At 40.7% G+C, this 15887-nt stretch overlaps 1 protein-coding gene across 4 annotated transcripts in view; it reads right to left on the bottom strand.

Annotated features, from left to right (window-relative positions):
• Positions 1–15887, bottom strand: part of mbnl3 (muscleblind-like splicing regulator 3) — a 30045-nt gene that overhangs the window by 11075 nt on the left and 3083 nt on the right. Inside the window, exons 2-8 of one of the 4 annotated variants that reach the window (XM_046030223.1) lie at positions 12314–12399; positions 12052–12152; positions 11371–11593; positions 5360–5524; positions 3657–3860; positions 3320–3559; positions 2083–2236 (exon numbers count right to left, since the gene is read on the bottom strand). In XM_046030223.1, coding sequence (XP_045886179.1) covers positions 2083–2236; positions 3320–3559; positions 3657–3860; positions 5360–5524; positions 11371–11544 — 937 coding nt within the window. In that variant the 5' untranslated portion in view covers positions 11545–11593; positions 12052–12152; positions 12314–12399. Of the gene's footprint in view, positions 1–2082; positions 2237–3319; positions 3560–3656; positions 3861–5359; positions 5525–11370; positions 12400–12694; positions 12823–15887 lie in introns of those variants that run through there. The other 3 variants (XM_046030221.1, XM_046030222.1, XM_046030220.1) reach the window with 3 other exon arrangements.

Genomic DNA, 15887 nt, shown 5'->3' with positions numbered 1-15887 from the left:
TCACTCAAAACTCAAATTATCAATGTCAGAGCTCCCTTGAGTGCATAAGAGATAGTTCTCAAAACATTATCTATTCACCCTGTTGGCAGGGTTAAGGCACTGCCAGTGCATCTGAAACATCCTCAGTTTGAGTTCGACAAGGCAGGTTTGTTTCGTTTCATTACGCATCTGTCTCTCCTCACATTCACTCTAAAAAAATACAATTACAAACAAATAATAAAAAACACCACCTTTGCTTTGACAAAATAGGGAGAACGATTCACTGTGACACCTTACTTATCACAGGAAAGTGACAAATTTTCCTCCAATTAATCAATCAATCATTCAATAAAGGCTCCTGTCCAATTCCACATATATATCAGATATAGCTGACGTACCAATGACTCCTGAGGGCAACATGCACAGAAAGGTGCCTGTCACATTATTTTGACACGTGTGAAAAACATGAAATGGATGAGAACAGATAAGAAGGACAGCAAGAGGAGGACAAAAGAAAACAAAGAGAAGGAGTTGTGGTAAAGAAGAAGGTGCAATTGGTAACAGCCGGTCAAGGCAAGTCAAAATTGTTCAAGTTAATGAAGGCAACACAAGCGACATTGAGGCTGTCACAGTTAGTGCAAAACACAAAGACACGCAAAAACAAGTTACTGATCAGTGAAGGATAAGAGGGCAAAAGCGAACTGCTTTCAGCCAATGAGCAGAAAAGACGTTCTGATTAGTTTCAGTATATTGTAGATGTGATCTATCCAAGCAGCAAGAAATTAAGATGAAACTCCCTTCAGCACAGAACAGGTACAGTATGTGGGCGTTTTGGCTACAGACCTCTATCTTATATAATTTAGGCATGTGGCATATCAATAATTCATGTCTGACAGACTTCAAGCATTTCACTAACCACAGTTTCTTTACAGTTAGCATGATATGCAAAATATCTTTTCAGTGGTAATAGCAGTAAGTGTCTCTTGAAGCATTACCAACACTATTTTCTGTCCCTATAAGGGTTCTTTTTTCTTCAGTTTAATGTAGGGCTGCAACTAATGATTATTTTTAAAGGCGTTTTAATTAATGGATTCATTGTTTAACCTATGAATTTCTAGGTCGGATTTTTTTAAAAATGCTCATCATAGATTTTGACATCCCAGCATATCATTTCTGACCAACACTTTTAAACCCGGATATTCAAGTTACAATTATCAGTATATAAAAAAAAGAAAACACAGAACAAATATTCACATCTGAGAGACCAGCAAATATTAAATTAGGTTAACAATGATGTATTTTTAGAAATTGTTGCCAATTATCAGTCAATGAACAAATCAATTACTTGACTAATTGTTTCAGCTCTAATTTCATCCAACAAAACATGCTTGTACATTTCTAGCCCATCCATACTAATCTAAATGAAACCCTTAACATCTGTTGTGATGTTAAGTAACAATCAGACATCCAGTTTAATGCCAAAATACATGAAAACAGTGGGAAGAAAACTACAATTATGTCATGTTACCTGAAATATGGTTAAGAGTAGTAGAACTGGTGTTTGCTCTCCTTTGCTCTGTCTCACTTTCTCTGTTTAGCTGCTGCTTTCTATTGCTTACTGCTACTTTCAGCCAAACCACACACACAACCTTGCTTTTAAAATAGAAGGACTTCCAAGATTTCCAAGAGCCAAGAAATGCACTCATGCACCCACCAATACTTGCACCAACTGTCCTACGTTATGGCATTCTGATGTATTTACTGCCTGTGTTTGGTTTGGACTGATTAATGTAACGTGTACTCTCCAACTTTGTCTATGGAAAAGAGTGAAGCAAATGCAAGCAATGCAACAAAGGAAGAGAAGTAAGGTATGATAGAAGGGGTAAAGGCGAGCAGTTACACTGTAGAGAAGCCACAGCATGCACACTGTTACCACTACACCTGTAACTCCCTCTATCCCACAATATTACTCGTCGTCTCTTGGATTTGTTTGCCCAGAATCAAGCCCCAAGGGTTCATGATTCCAGTTTACCTCCTGCATGTACGGTAAGGTAACACTGTATGAACTATGTTTCCGTGTTACTAATATGTGTTGAAACTCACCAGTGGGGATGAAGGCTGTTTGCTGGAGCTGCATGTTAGCCAGGGCTTGCTGGTAGTGGAACATGCTGGGGTTAAAGACAGCGGCAGCAGCTCCGTTGCTCTTGTCTAAGATCTGCCTCTTTTGTAGCGGCTGCATGGCACCTGGAGGCAGACCCTGGCCAGGAAGAAACCCAGAGGAAAGTTATCTTTAAACACTGCGGGCTACAAAACTTATATCAACACTGAAAGAAAAAACGGCATTATCTGTGTAATTTATCTCATTGTAAAAATACAGTCGTCTGTGTAAGTGCTCTTTAGACTCAACATTCAGTTGACGTGGATGTTTCTGCTTACAACCACAAGAGGACACTGCAGTACGTAAGATTAAATGAAGTGAAAGCCCAGAGGTCAGGCCAAGAGCAAAGCGGGATTGCTATGATTTCATTCACTAATGGGGCCAGTGCTGAAACATCAAACTGCAGCAGAAGATAAGCAAGAGAACATTTTACTCATAAAACAGAAATACAATAATAACATGAATACAGACACATATCGCAGTTTAGTCATGCCAAGCTGTCATTTAATGAATTTTAATTATCCTGCCTGATTATCCTGATTACTTAAGATTAAATCAGTGAAAACAGGAACCATTGGTGGCAATACAGAATGGTAGCAACAGGAACAATACATTCATTTAATAGCATTAGCAGTAGCATTACAGCATTAGTAGTCACAGCAACAAACACTAAATGAATGCCAAATTGCATAAACCTTGGATACATTATGTTTCTAATCCCTTTCATTTTATATCTTTTTCCAATACTGCTTTTGACCTGATTGTGTTACAGCTGCTCACAATGCTAACTTTAGCCCTTATAGCTTGCTTCACCGAGAGTACAGGCTCAGACACCTGCACAGTAACAGACATTCATGAAAAATATAATCCCCAGACTACATGATCAAATTTCAAGCCGAGGGATAGTGTGATACCCTGATCCTTCATTGCATCAGTAAACAATATCCAAGTAGATAACAAGAATATCTTCTACTGTTTCCTTGCTGTGTTAAGCAGATACGGTGATTGTTGATTTGTAACGTTTTGGAAGGTGAGTATTTGCTTACACCGGTGTTTTTTTGTTCTAGAGTTCATTGTATCAAAGACCAGCAGTTGATGACTCCTTGGCCAGTGTTTATTTTTGGAAAAAAGAACAAAGAGTTCTCAGTGTTTGTTCCTGTTACAGTGTTGAGAAGGACTCACCAAGGCTGTGGACGCTGTGTTTTGACTGGCTTGGTGCTGTGCAGCCTTGATCCTGGCCTGCAGGTGAGCCGGGGGATGGAAGTACTTGCACTTGTCTCGGCTGCAGCGGCCTTTAATGTAGTCCATGCAGACAATGACCGAGTTCTCGCTGCAGTCCACCATGCCAGCCTCCAGGGGGTGAGCGTAACGGCAGTCGCTCTCACCCCGTGTGCAGTTACCACGCTGGAATTCTCGACAAACCTGGAAGGGCCAGGGGGAGCACTGATCAACATTTACCTTTCATCATACATACTTAGCCCAAAAATAGAAACACAACAACTGCACACAGGCCGCATACCTCCAGCTTGTCTGTGCGCACATGTTTTTGTGCGGAGGTGCCGTTGCCCATGGCTGCCAAGCCGGTGGGACTCCCAGGGACCAGCAGGGGAGTACTGGGCAGCAGCTCAGGCATCAGGCCCATGCCTGGGCCCATGTGGCTCAGATATGGACTGAACGCCATATTGGGACTCGTTGCCAAGGAGGGCGTCACTGGGAATGTTGTCTGAGAGAGGGAAATTATGGCAGAGACAGGAGAGAGAAAACAAGTTAAAGCAGAGCTTTCTCTTGCTTTGTTAGAGGATTCAGTGGTGACATAACTTGAACTGTATGGGTTTTTACAACAATGAGAATAACGCAATATAAACATACATACATAATCTAAGATTCAGAGAGGGCCTTCAAAAGCTACCTTCACTGTTGCTGATTAAAACTATTTTGCATTATTATTATTGTTTATATGTGAATAAGAGTCTTAACCAAATATCAAACTAAAATTTATAAAAACTGATTTTGAATATGTATATTAATTTAAAACTTTTCTTTACACCTTTTAAATATTCATTCAACACTCAACAGGTCAACATTTCTGTATTATAGCTTCTTTATTCTAATATTCTAATATTTTGAATATAGGTTTTTGATTTCCATGAGCTACACGCTGTGGTCATCAAGATTAAAACAAAAATAGACGTGACATATTTTACTTTATTTGTAATGAATCTACAATATATGAAAGCTTCACAAAGGTTCAGTGTTTAAGTTTTAGTGGTATCTAATGATGAGGGCTGCGAATTGCAACCAACGACTCACTCACTGCTCACTCCTCCCTTTGCTAGGAGAAGCTACAGTGGCCGACACGCTCTGTCGGCTCTTGTGCTGAATAATATGTGTGGTCCTTCATTTGTCCAAAGTTCCCTCCTCTTCCTACTTCTAACAAACCAGATGACTACTACTACTACTACTAATTCTTCTTCTTCTTCATAAGTATTCAACATAGTGACGAAACACGCTCTTTAGAGCAGTTTGTTCTTTGGTCTACTGTAGAAACATGGCGGCACAAGATGGTGACTTCCATGTAAGGGGACCCGCAGTGAATGTAGATGGCTCATTCTAAGGTATTAAAACATACCGGTTGATTATGTAAAGTCTTTATACACCACTGAAAACATGGTTATGATATTATATTGCATTTCTGTCAATAGATCCTCCTAAATATTTCACACTGAACCTCAAAATTATGGCTGGAAAATGAACTTTTACACCTATATATACAATCTATAAACATTTATCAGTTTTTTTGTCTTTTGACAAAAGTTTCAAAATACATAATGATGTTTGATGTCTGACTCCAAATCAGAAGGTTGTGTGTTCAAATCATGTCAGGGTCAACTCTTCTCTTTACAGTCTCGTGTTTAAGTCATATTAAGAAATATAATAAGTCATGTAAACAGCATAAGAGCTTATTTTGAATATAGCATTTTCCGATTAAGACATGTGGGATAAGCTGATATTATTCGGGTTTTAGGACCATTCTTTGGACATGTATACAGCACATTCGGAATATGCTTCTCAAGTGGGAAAAACCCCAGTTAGGTTATATTGGCAAGGAATTTTTGTATATAATTCTCACTGTAAATGGACATTAATTGTTCATTTTGATTAATTAATTAATTAATTAACACACTGCATTCATTACAAAAAGTTGTAATTGTAGTTGCTCACTATGGGCTGCAACTGTGTTCCGGGCAGCATAAACTGCATTTGTTGAGCCAACATGGCTGCCGTGGCCTTCTGCTGGATCAGGTTGTTCCTCCCATTAATCTCCAGCTGGGTTTTTAGGTGTGGAGGTGGGTGCAGGTATTTACAGTTCTCACGTGTGCAGCGCCCCTGAGGAGGAGAGAGGAGGCAGGAAAGATGAGAGCAGGCAGACAGGGTGGCACTTTGCAGTGACTTTTAATAATGTGATTGAGGCGCTAAAGACCTGTAACTCTCCAACACCAAAGATAAAACGCTCACCTTATTGCAGCCACTGATCTAAGTTTGGTTTAACTCAACTATGTAATCAAGCACAATTTGTTCAACTAAACATCAAGAATCATACATTTTTACAGAGCAGAACTGTGTAAGGTAAATTCTGGTGAAATAAAGTACTAATGAAGTCCCAGTAGACTGCGGATTGTATAATTCATGAGAAAAGCGCAACCGCTTTCTAAAAAAGTTCATCATTAAAAGTATGCAATGTTGGAATCAACAATAATCTTGTTTCTTGTTTCTACAAGCAAATGACTTGGCCCTTGAGCTACACTCAAACTATACTTTTCATTTCAGTTAACAATTCATTTCTTCAAGCAATGTGAAATGCTTGTTGAATATTTGAGCCAGCTTTGTATTTTTCCACAGACACTAAGCTGAAGTCAAATAAACGTGGCTGACAAGAGAAAAAACTGGGGAGTGAAAACATATGCTCGACTCTCACCACCTTGTACGTTCTGTATCTCTACCTGGTCATTATCGGGTACAGAAAATGGTCCCTGTGAGTGTTACACAATTATATATTATATAAGATTGTTAGGTTGTAACTAATCAAGGTGGAGTTCATTTGACATACTGTTATGTATATATACATATACAAATTTTGAAGCTCATGATATACTTTGTATATAAAATCTTAAAATTTAAAGTAACTTGCTAGTGGAGTAAAAAGTATAAAGTACTAAATCTGTACTTAAATACAGTATTTGAGTACTCCACCACTGAACTTTATATATTATACATTTCAGTTTTGGAAAACTAGTCTGTAATTATTGATCTTTATTACTCCTCACATCCAGGAGGTCAGAACAGTTTGCTGACATGAGGTTTAAGTGTTTTACTTTTCTATTGGAAAAATGTATCCCACTACCATTAATTATTAAAAACATGTGTTTTAACATGACTTTGTTAAACACGCTAATCTAATAAATAGAAAACTATTCATGACTATTCATTGATGAATGCAGCTCATGTTTCTCTAAGCAGCCAGTATTCTGACGTTGGGCTTATGTTCATAGTCAACGCTTTTTTATTTGTCCTGTATGCAAAGCTTCATTCAACACATGCAGGCTTAAACAATGACGGCAGACAGCTTGTATATATACAGCTGTGTACTTGTGTTTTTCAGCAAGGTAGATGCCCTTTGTAATAAATGTGAATGAAACAAAAATAAATGGTTGTATAAAACATTTCCAGAGGTCGTACAGATGCGCAGTATTTTGGGGTTGTAGATTTAACTGACAACTGGATGGAAGATGATCAATGTAGAATTGCAGTTGTAACAACTTTGACAAGCCTAAAAAAATCTGTATCCTGTGACCAATGCAATAGGTTGCATCTAAAGTGAACACTATGAATCCAAAACAAGCATTTAAATAACCTAGGTTGCTATAATTCTGTATTTTAGTCAGCTGAGGTTTATCCTGGTAATGCAACCTCTGCCACAAACCATTTGAGCACGAGTAATTCTTTATGCTCATTTTTACTTGTCATTTTTGGATTTTTGGCTTCTTGACAAACCCTAAATCAGATTTTGAGCCATTTATCTAAAAGCAATTCATTTTGCCCCTAGAATGTCATTGAAGCTGTGTCCTTCCTCCCTGCCAGAGTCTGCGGGGAAGGTGAAGATGGTGCTGCAGGAACACTGCAGGTCAACACATACTCAGAGGTAAAACTGCAGTCTCCATTAAACACCTGGGGCGACAGCAGCTGTCTGCCCCTGCAGATGAGCTGTTAACCTGCTAAACTACCCACACTAATGTCAGCCACATGCTCTGTCATCAAAACCCACCCACACAAACCAGCTCTCATTAGGTGATCATGAGCACTGAAGCAACGGAAAATACAAATCTGTGAAGACAAACTGACGTCATGGTGCAGAGACTCTGACGATGATGGACGATGTCACGCTGAGATGGGGACACATAAAAAGGGGTTTGGCAGCAGGAGGACTACATAGGACAGGGAGAAACCGCAGTGTCTCCTATACCAGCATCCACAAGGGATACACACACACGACAAAAAGCATACAGGCAGACATACAGCAGCCTGAACGATGGTCAGGATGGTACACAGGCTTACACAAACACCCTCGCCTACACTGTAGAGGCGAGCAAGCTTTGCATCAGCGAGCTGTGTGTTTAGGGATGAGTCTGTAATGAGGAGTGAGTCCCATAAGCCCACAAGCAAGCTCAAACTCAGAGGGAAAGAAAAGTACCTATTAATGATGTACTTTATGCATTGTGTGCTCCAAAAAACAAAACAAAACGTGGACCATACTACTGTCTGAATTTTGTGTTCTAGCAGCATGAGCACTGAACAAAACCTTTATAGAAGCTAATAAATCTGGTGTAGAGACAGAGGCCAGTGAAAAGTTGTGTTGAGGAGAGTATCAGGTCAGGAATCTCCTTTTGGTAGCCATGGTAACACACTACGCAACACAGAGAAAGTCCCTGTAAGTACAGTAGTGTGCTATCGATGCATTCAGAGAGAAGAGAGAGATGGGACATCAACAAATAGGATCAACTGTTACACACGTTTGTACATTTGCATAATATACCATTATAATATGAAACAAACTTGATGTTTTTAACCATTCTCAAGTTTAAGCTCTTTCTCATATGTGACAAAGATGTACAGCTGAAACAATACGTGGATTAAGCAATTACTTGATTTACAGAACATTTATTGGAAACAATTTTGATAATTGATTTATTGTTTGAGTCATTTTTAGCCATGCTAAAAGCATGGCTCTAGGGATAGGGTTCAGACTGAAATATCTTAGCAGTTGTTGGATGGATTAAGATGAAATATTGTACAGACGCTCATGGTCCCCAGGGGAAGATCCCTTCACCTTTATCTTGCACCATCCTCAGATCAAAATCAGTCTGTTTGATAGTTTGGTTTATGATCAAAAACCTGCAAAACTAATGCTACTCTAATCAGCCTCAGTACTTTGTGTTTAATTCTAATTAGCAAATGTTAGCATGCTAACACGCTGCATTGAAGGACAGCCTCACAGAGCTGCTAACATGTGCTGGTTCTTCCAGTCTTGTCTTATATGATGAAAGTGAGTATCTTGGGGTTCAGAATTTGTGTTTCGACAAAAGAGGCATTTTATAAGAAGTCTTCGTTGGCTCTGAGAACTTGTGCTGAACATTTTCTGTTGTGTTATAGACCAAAGAATGAATTGATTGATTGAAGTATTCAGCAAATTTATTGATAATGAAAATAATTGTTAGTTGCGGCCCTACCATGATGTCATCCAGAGGTGACACTGCTGTTGAATCTACTGTATGTAATCACTGGAGATGACAGCAGCACTCCAGTTAACAAGGTAAAAAGAACTAGGCGGTGAGCTCCCCCACCCCCTCCCCTGCAGCAGGTTCAGACCAACCAGACACAGCTAATGGAGGAGCAACAGGGAATGACAGCGGTCGGCTCGGACCAGGCTAAAGATGCCAGATATGGGGGGGATGGTGAGGAGGGAGGCCATTAGCAGATAAATCCATAAAATTAACAAAGAAGGGAGGGGTGGGCGGAGAGCAGGAGGAAGGAGTGATGCTGTGGAGCGGCTCTGTTGGGGACAGAGCGAGGTGCTTCTTTGTTTTTTCTAGTCAGTCGACCAAAAACAACGGCTGTCATCTGAGTATAATCCTGAACAACAATGAGGATAGAAACACTGTTGTACAGAGGTGGTTGTTGACATACTGTTCAGGTACTAAAGCCCTGCTGCAGCTCCTGATAAAGAAAGCTGCTTTGACCTTCAACTGTCAACAACTTCAGTTCTTTCTCAAACCAACAACATGACCCCGGGGCTTCAAACAACCAAACGTGGCCTTTAATGCTTGTTCACTGTCTTTGGTACAAAGAAGCTCGCCTCTTTCTTCCATCAATGCAACCAGTACAGAGCCAGGCTGTTGCCCTGTGCTAAAAACAGCCGTGCCACTCAGGAAGATCAAACTATCCAATGGGTACACACTCCTGTGCTGTTGCTAGGCCCCCCCTCTCTGTTTCTCTCGCTTCTCTCCCTCTCCCTCCCTGCTCTGGAGGACAACACAGAAAAATGGCTGAATAATAAATTCTAACTCAATAAACGAGGAGACAGCAGCTGCACTCAGACAGAAAGCCCCTTGTCTGGGTCTCAGTTTTTCCCTGCATGAAAGCTGGTCGAGCAAAACCTTTCACAAACACACATGTATCCACACGCCAACACAGCAACAGTCTATTCTCGATTTTAACGCAAGTGGCCATTGAAAAGTCGCTGCTCTTCAGTACAGTAAAGCGTCGTCACTTCTCAGACTGTGTATGAGTAGAGCTAGTGTTGTGGTTCTGTGGTGGAGGAGGGAAGACGAGAGTCAGGGGAGCAGCTGCAGTGATGTTGTAGCACGACCGACAAGCCCACATCACTGATGGATGGACAGGCTGTCGGCAAAGTGGCTTTACGAGAAATTACTCCAGGCCAAATGGAAACAATAAATATCTTGAAGATATTGCTCTGACAATGTTCTACATATCTACATGTGTTTAGCTATAGAGAATTATGTCAGTTTGCCTGGTTTAAATTAGGGTAGGGTAAAATGACGACGGCAATAAAACTGTGAATGGCTGGTAGGTGTGGATTAATTTCTAGTAACAAGACACGATAAACAGACATCTATGACGCAGGTGTTTGATTTCAGTTCTAAATGAATGCATATTGAGTGTTATTTCTTACATATATCATAAGATGAAATTTGTCAGAGACTTTTCAATACCACTTATACAGCGGTAATTATCCCCATATATATATGTAATATATCTGGTTGTATTAAATCATTGCAGTCAATGTTGCAAATCAGTGAGTACTTTTATATGGGATTTACAGAATTTTTTTATCGATGTAACAAAGTACCTTGCCTTGGAATTACGGGGGCCTAGTGGTCTGTCTCTCTCTCTCTCCCTTTTCTGTCTGTCTTCCAACAGTATGCTATCCAAAAATACCTTTTAAAATAAAAATAAGTACCTTGGCTTGTACAGGTGTCACTGTATATGGCATTCACATCTAGATGCATTATCTATAAGTTTTAAATGTACAGTACTATATCATTATATATATACTGTAAATTTCAATTCACAAAATAAAGTTACCTATACTGTGATTTGATGTGATCCATATCACCCACCCTTAGTTGAAATTGATGACTCTAGACTCCATTATGCCAAAATCAAGCGCAATGTTTATGCAATTTTCAGTTTAAAAAAAAAAGAGATTAAATTTGAAAAATTCTAAAAAAGATAAAATAAAAATAAAAAAAAAGCTTTAAAAAATCTACGTAGGGTGGATCAACTGACTGACTGACTGAAATAGTTTGCAAGATTTCCAGGAAATTCATCATGACGCATCTTCTCTGTTGAACAATTCAGTTAGTAGACAACAACCTAAATGATTTAAACTCATTAAATTTATGGCATAATATGAAACATTCCCCCGAAGGTTAATGTTTTGCTTTCTAAAAGTGGTTGTGGCCGCATAAGGTGGGCCACCTCACCTGAAACAAAGACCACCTCTGCTACAACAGGAAACTCTGGCTTGTGTGTATCTGTGTTCAATACAATGCTGAGCCAAAAGGCATAATCTAATTTGACATAGATCACTATGCATGTGTCTAAACAAATGAAATGTAGGCAAAGATTGATGTGTCTAATATTTGCATTGTTACCTTGAGTGAGTCAAAGCAGGCGATGACTCGGCCATTCTCCACATGGCAGCTCCGGGAGGGGTGGGCAAACTTGCACTCAGCATCAGACCGAGAGCAGGTGCCTCTCTGAAACTCACGACACACTTCCAGGGTCAGCCATTTGGTGTCCCGTCCCATGGACATGCTAACAGCCATCAGACTCGCTCACGAGCACTGAGCAGCGTGTGGGCAGATGGGTGGAAAACTGTCTGAGAGCAAGGGTGACTAATAGTGAGGCAACAATAAAAATCCCCAGCAAAACACAGAGGAAACAGAAGCAAAAATATTTTCTGTCTGTCCTCAGCTCAAATAGGCAGCGAGTCCTTTTGGTTGGCGTATTTTAAGGGGGTTGTTTATTAGTTCTTCCTGGGAAAAGTGGCAGCTGAAGTTTCGCTGGGGTGAGATAGAGGGGGTTGAATGGGAGCAGAGGCCAGCTCTGTCTCGAAGAATAAAAAACAAAACAAAGAGAAACTATTCTGAGGACATCACTCTGGCATGCTTGGATATGTTGCCGAGCGTCTGTGCCTTCACCTGGATAAACTGGCACCCACCATATGTTACATTCACGTCAACATGGCCAAAGCTGGGGCAGTCACTGTAGTGCTAGTTATGTTTGAAGAGTCTGAAAAAGAAGATTTCAGTAAAACAACAAAAAAGGAGAACCTTATAGGGATGGTGTCCTTGCACTGATGAGACGAGGTGGCGGCTCAGCTCAGAGTATGTGGGGACTGCAGCTCAGCAACGTGGGATGGATGACTCTGTGGCTGTCAGGATAAAATATAGCCTCCATTCAAGGCCAAACACACTGCCCCGTCCTGCTCTCATCCAACAGAGTCAGACAGCAGCTCAACAGCAGCAGACAACCCCTCGCAGTAGGCACTTTGGAGTTCTACTACCTCCTCTTATTTTAGTCTCTTTCTCATACCTCCTTTGCTGTTATCTGGTCTTCTGTTGTCATTCTCCTCACTGACGTTTCTTTTGCATGCCCTTGCTTGTTGTCTTGCAGCAGACCTTAAAAAGAGAAAGGCAAACATTAATTCAAAGCATTAACAAAACCAAATATAAAGCCACAACCTTGTGTAGAGCTTGTTTAAGCGGAAGGTGATGAGGACCACGAGGCAGGAGGGTAGCAGGGAAAGAGCCAAAGGAGGCAGCAGTGAACAGGAAAGGGCAAGCTATGTCTTGATTAAGTGATATGAGAGAGAGAGAGATAGAGAGAGAGAGGTGGGTGAGGGCGGATGGGATATGGCAGGCAGGACAGAGACGTCACTTCAACTCCCCAAGGAGCAGAAAGTAATTGACTAACTTGATATGAAGCTGCAATATACTGTGAAAAGCGGCGTCCTTGGAATCGCACAGGCTGGCACGTGTGGTCGACAACGATGATTCCTAGACAGTTATTAATGTGAAGGGAAGAAGTAGAAAAAGGAGGGACAGGGCAAAAAAGAGAGGGGGGCAGTTCTACACAACTGCAGCTGCTGTGCTCAATGCAAGGCTCCAGCCAATCAGACAGACTTTTGCAGGCACACAGAGCACATCACTAACCAATGACAGGGCAGTTTCCACAGCAGCTCCTCCCTGCACAGAGCCTGTCCTTGTTCCTCCCAGGCTTTTTTTTCACTGGTACAGCACAGTCATGGCTGAGCCACATGCTAATTTTCAAACTGTACAACAACTCTGAGCCGACTCCAAACGGCTGTGCCTTGTCCCAGACGTGGAGGAGTAAGTTAAGTCTTATTCAAACAGTAGAATATACTGCAATGTGATGCAAGGAGGGTGCATGCAACGTGGTGTGCAGCTCATTCTCAACGAGCAGAGTGACGTGTCCGGACACCAACTGAATACAGATAACAATCAGTGAGGTGGCTCAATAAAGATAGACAATGAGGAGAAACTACAATTTAGCTTCCCAGAAGAAGGCAAAGTCCAAACTGCAGAAAGGGAGGCTATCCTGTATAAAAAATAAGGACATTCTAGTGCATTAATGCACAAAGTGAATAAACAATAGCGTACAAAAAATAGGAGGAGGAGAGGGGTTTAGAGCAGATATTATCAGTCCCTGCGTCTGATGTCGGCAGACACAGACGGAGGAACCGACGGGGGGGAGAGTGTGAGGGAACGAGTGTATGTGTGTGTGTATGGGAGCATGCAGATAGACAGCCCAGAAGGAGAACACCGCAGTGGAGTGTGAGAAGGAGGGATAAGGGGGAGGTGGGAACTGAACTGATACACCCACCTTCAAACACAAGAACAAAGACACATCTCAGCCAAAAAAAGAGGCAGGAATGAATGATGAGCAGGTACAGCAATTGCTTTGCTTGCTTAACCATTATGCTTGTCTGTGCCTCCTCCACCTCCTCCTCCCAGCCTACCTACAGATCGATAGAAATTTTTCTCAGGGGGACAAGACAAGCACTCCTCCTGCAGCTTTGCCTGTCCTGCATTCAGGTCCACATCAGTGTCAAGTGCCCTTGCTTACGCACACCCTCACGATGCAGCTCAGCAATATGCAACCCGCATGATCAAAATGCTCCTCAGCAACACTCCTCACTTCCTCTCCTCACTCTCACCACACCAGGCACCAAATGGCGCACAGTTGCCATTACAACCGTTCCTGGAAAGATATGCAGCAATACTGGCTTTCCTCCAATGCCGTTCTAGTTTATATTGCACCCTGTACCACACAGTAATGACCTTTCACGATTATATGCTGCGGTGACTCTACCTTCCAGGAGTTTTACCACCCTGAGAATTTCACCAACTGTTTAACCCAGCTTTCCTTGTAAGCATTGCCCTTGGCCTCTATCAGGGCCTTTACGGAAGATTTCAGGGCCTTTAGAGAAACAGCTCTGTGAGGCTCTACTTATGCAGCTTTAGGCTAGCTATGTAGCGTGTTAGCATTGTAACATTTGCTATTAGCACTAAACACAAAGTACAACTGCGGTTGATGGAAATGTCATTTCTTTGCAGATATCTGGTTATAAACCAAAGTACTGGACAAATTATAATTTTGACCTGGTGATGACTCTAAAAGTGAGGGGAGCATGAACGTCAGAGGGTTCATCCTCTGGGGAACATGGGGAGCCTGTAAAATATCTCATAGAAATCCATCCAACAGTTGTTGAGCTGTTTCAGTCTGGACCAAAGTGGACTGACAGGCCGACAGATTGACATTGCCATCCATAAAGCCACACAACTAGCACTAGAGATTTGATTGACTGCACTGTGTAAGCACGCCATGGGACTAATCTGCACATCACTGAATGACTAATTTACCAACAGCAACAGACCGATACAATCACCAGGGTAAATTCAACAGTACATTGCCATCTTTATAAAATTCACTGTCTTCAACTATGTCACAAACTTGTAAGAAACCCAACAATTATTTTTAGCCAAAACATACAAAAACAACAGGCGGATGAATTGTCTGTGTTTAGCAAAATAATGTCTACTTGCATTTATTTGATGTTTTACATCCTGAGCAATGTTTTAAAAAAGATATCACTCTTTAGAAATAAAGATCTGTCAGTTTGGAATGAAACATCTGTTGCCAAGCTGCAATATTGCACAATTCTACCGAGAGAATAAACAAGAGGAGGCCAGGAGATACACGGGCATAACAAACAGATCAAGGAGCAAATAATGATGAGGCAGATGTAGCAAAAGGACTTGAGCGAGAAAAAAAGAGAGAGGAAGAAGTTCAAGTTCTGTTGTATCATTGATAAAGTGCTCTATTCAAAAGATAAGGGCTTGATGCTACATGCTTGTGGCTGCATTATTGTGCATTTTCAGCCCACACATCCCAGTGTTGTCCCTCACAACATTGAAAAATGGGTTACAAGTTGTAAGTAAAAATAAAACATATATAAGACAGCATAGAAATAAGATTTAGCTATGCTGCTTGGATTGTAAATAAACAAAACGTGTAATTTAACTTTATATTACATGATATGGGTACAACTAATGATTTGTTTTCATTATTGAATAATATTCTGTTTATTTTCTTTATTGTTTGAAAGAATACACAATAATTTTTCAGCCCACGGTGACATCTTCAAATTGCTTGTTTTGTCCAACCAAGAGATATTAAATTTAATATCATATGACAAAGAAAAGCAGTAAATCCTAATCTTTGAGAAGCTGAAATCTGATAAAATGAATTATCTAAATAGTTAAATCTTAAAATGACTAATACTTTCAGCTATAATACATGTATGTACTTAAAATGTTCGACAAAACTCTCTTCCCATATAGTTATAAGAAAACTGTAATAAATTGTACATTTTGTACAGAAATAATCTTGGCCTACTGAACTTGTCTGACCTTTACAATGCAGCATAAACAGTCATTTGCAGAGATGCGGCATGGTGAATAAATATAGAGCGCCCTAGTTATAACAGTCATTATGCTGCTGCCTGTCCTCCAGGTGTCTGCAGTGAGAAGAGGGGCTCCAGCAGTCAGTAGATGGGGGTCAACATGTAGGTGGAACAGGATGG

This window comes from Micropterus dolomieu, linkage group LG19 (assembly GCF_021292245.1).
Source record: "Micropterus dolomieu isolate WLL.071019.BEF.003 ecotype Adirondacks linkage group LG19, ASM2129224v1, whole genome shotgun sequence".
Lineage (NCBI taxonomy): Eukaryota > Metazoa > Chordata > Actinopteri > Centrarchiformes > Centrarchidae > Micropterus > Micropterus dolomieu.
The sequence above is the reverse complement of the archived record's forward strand: the minus strand, read 5'-3'. Positions and strand labels throughout refer to the sequence as shown.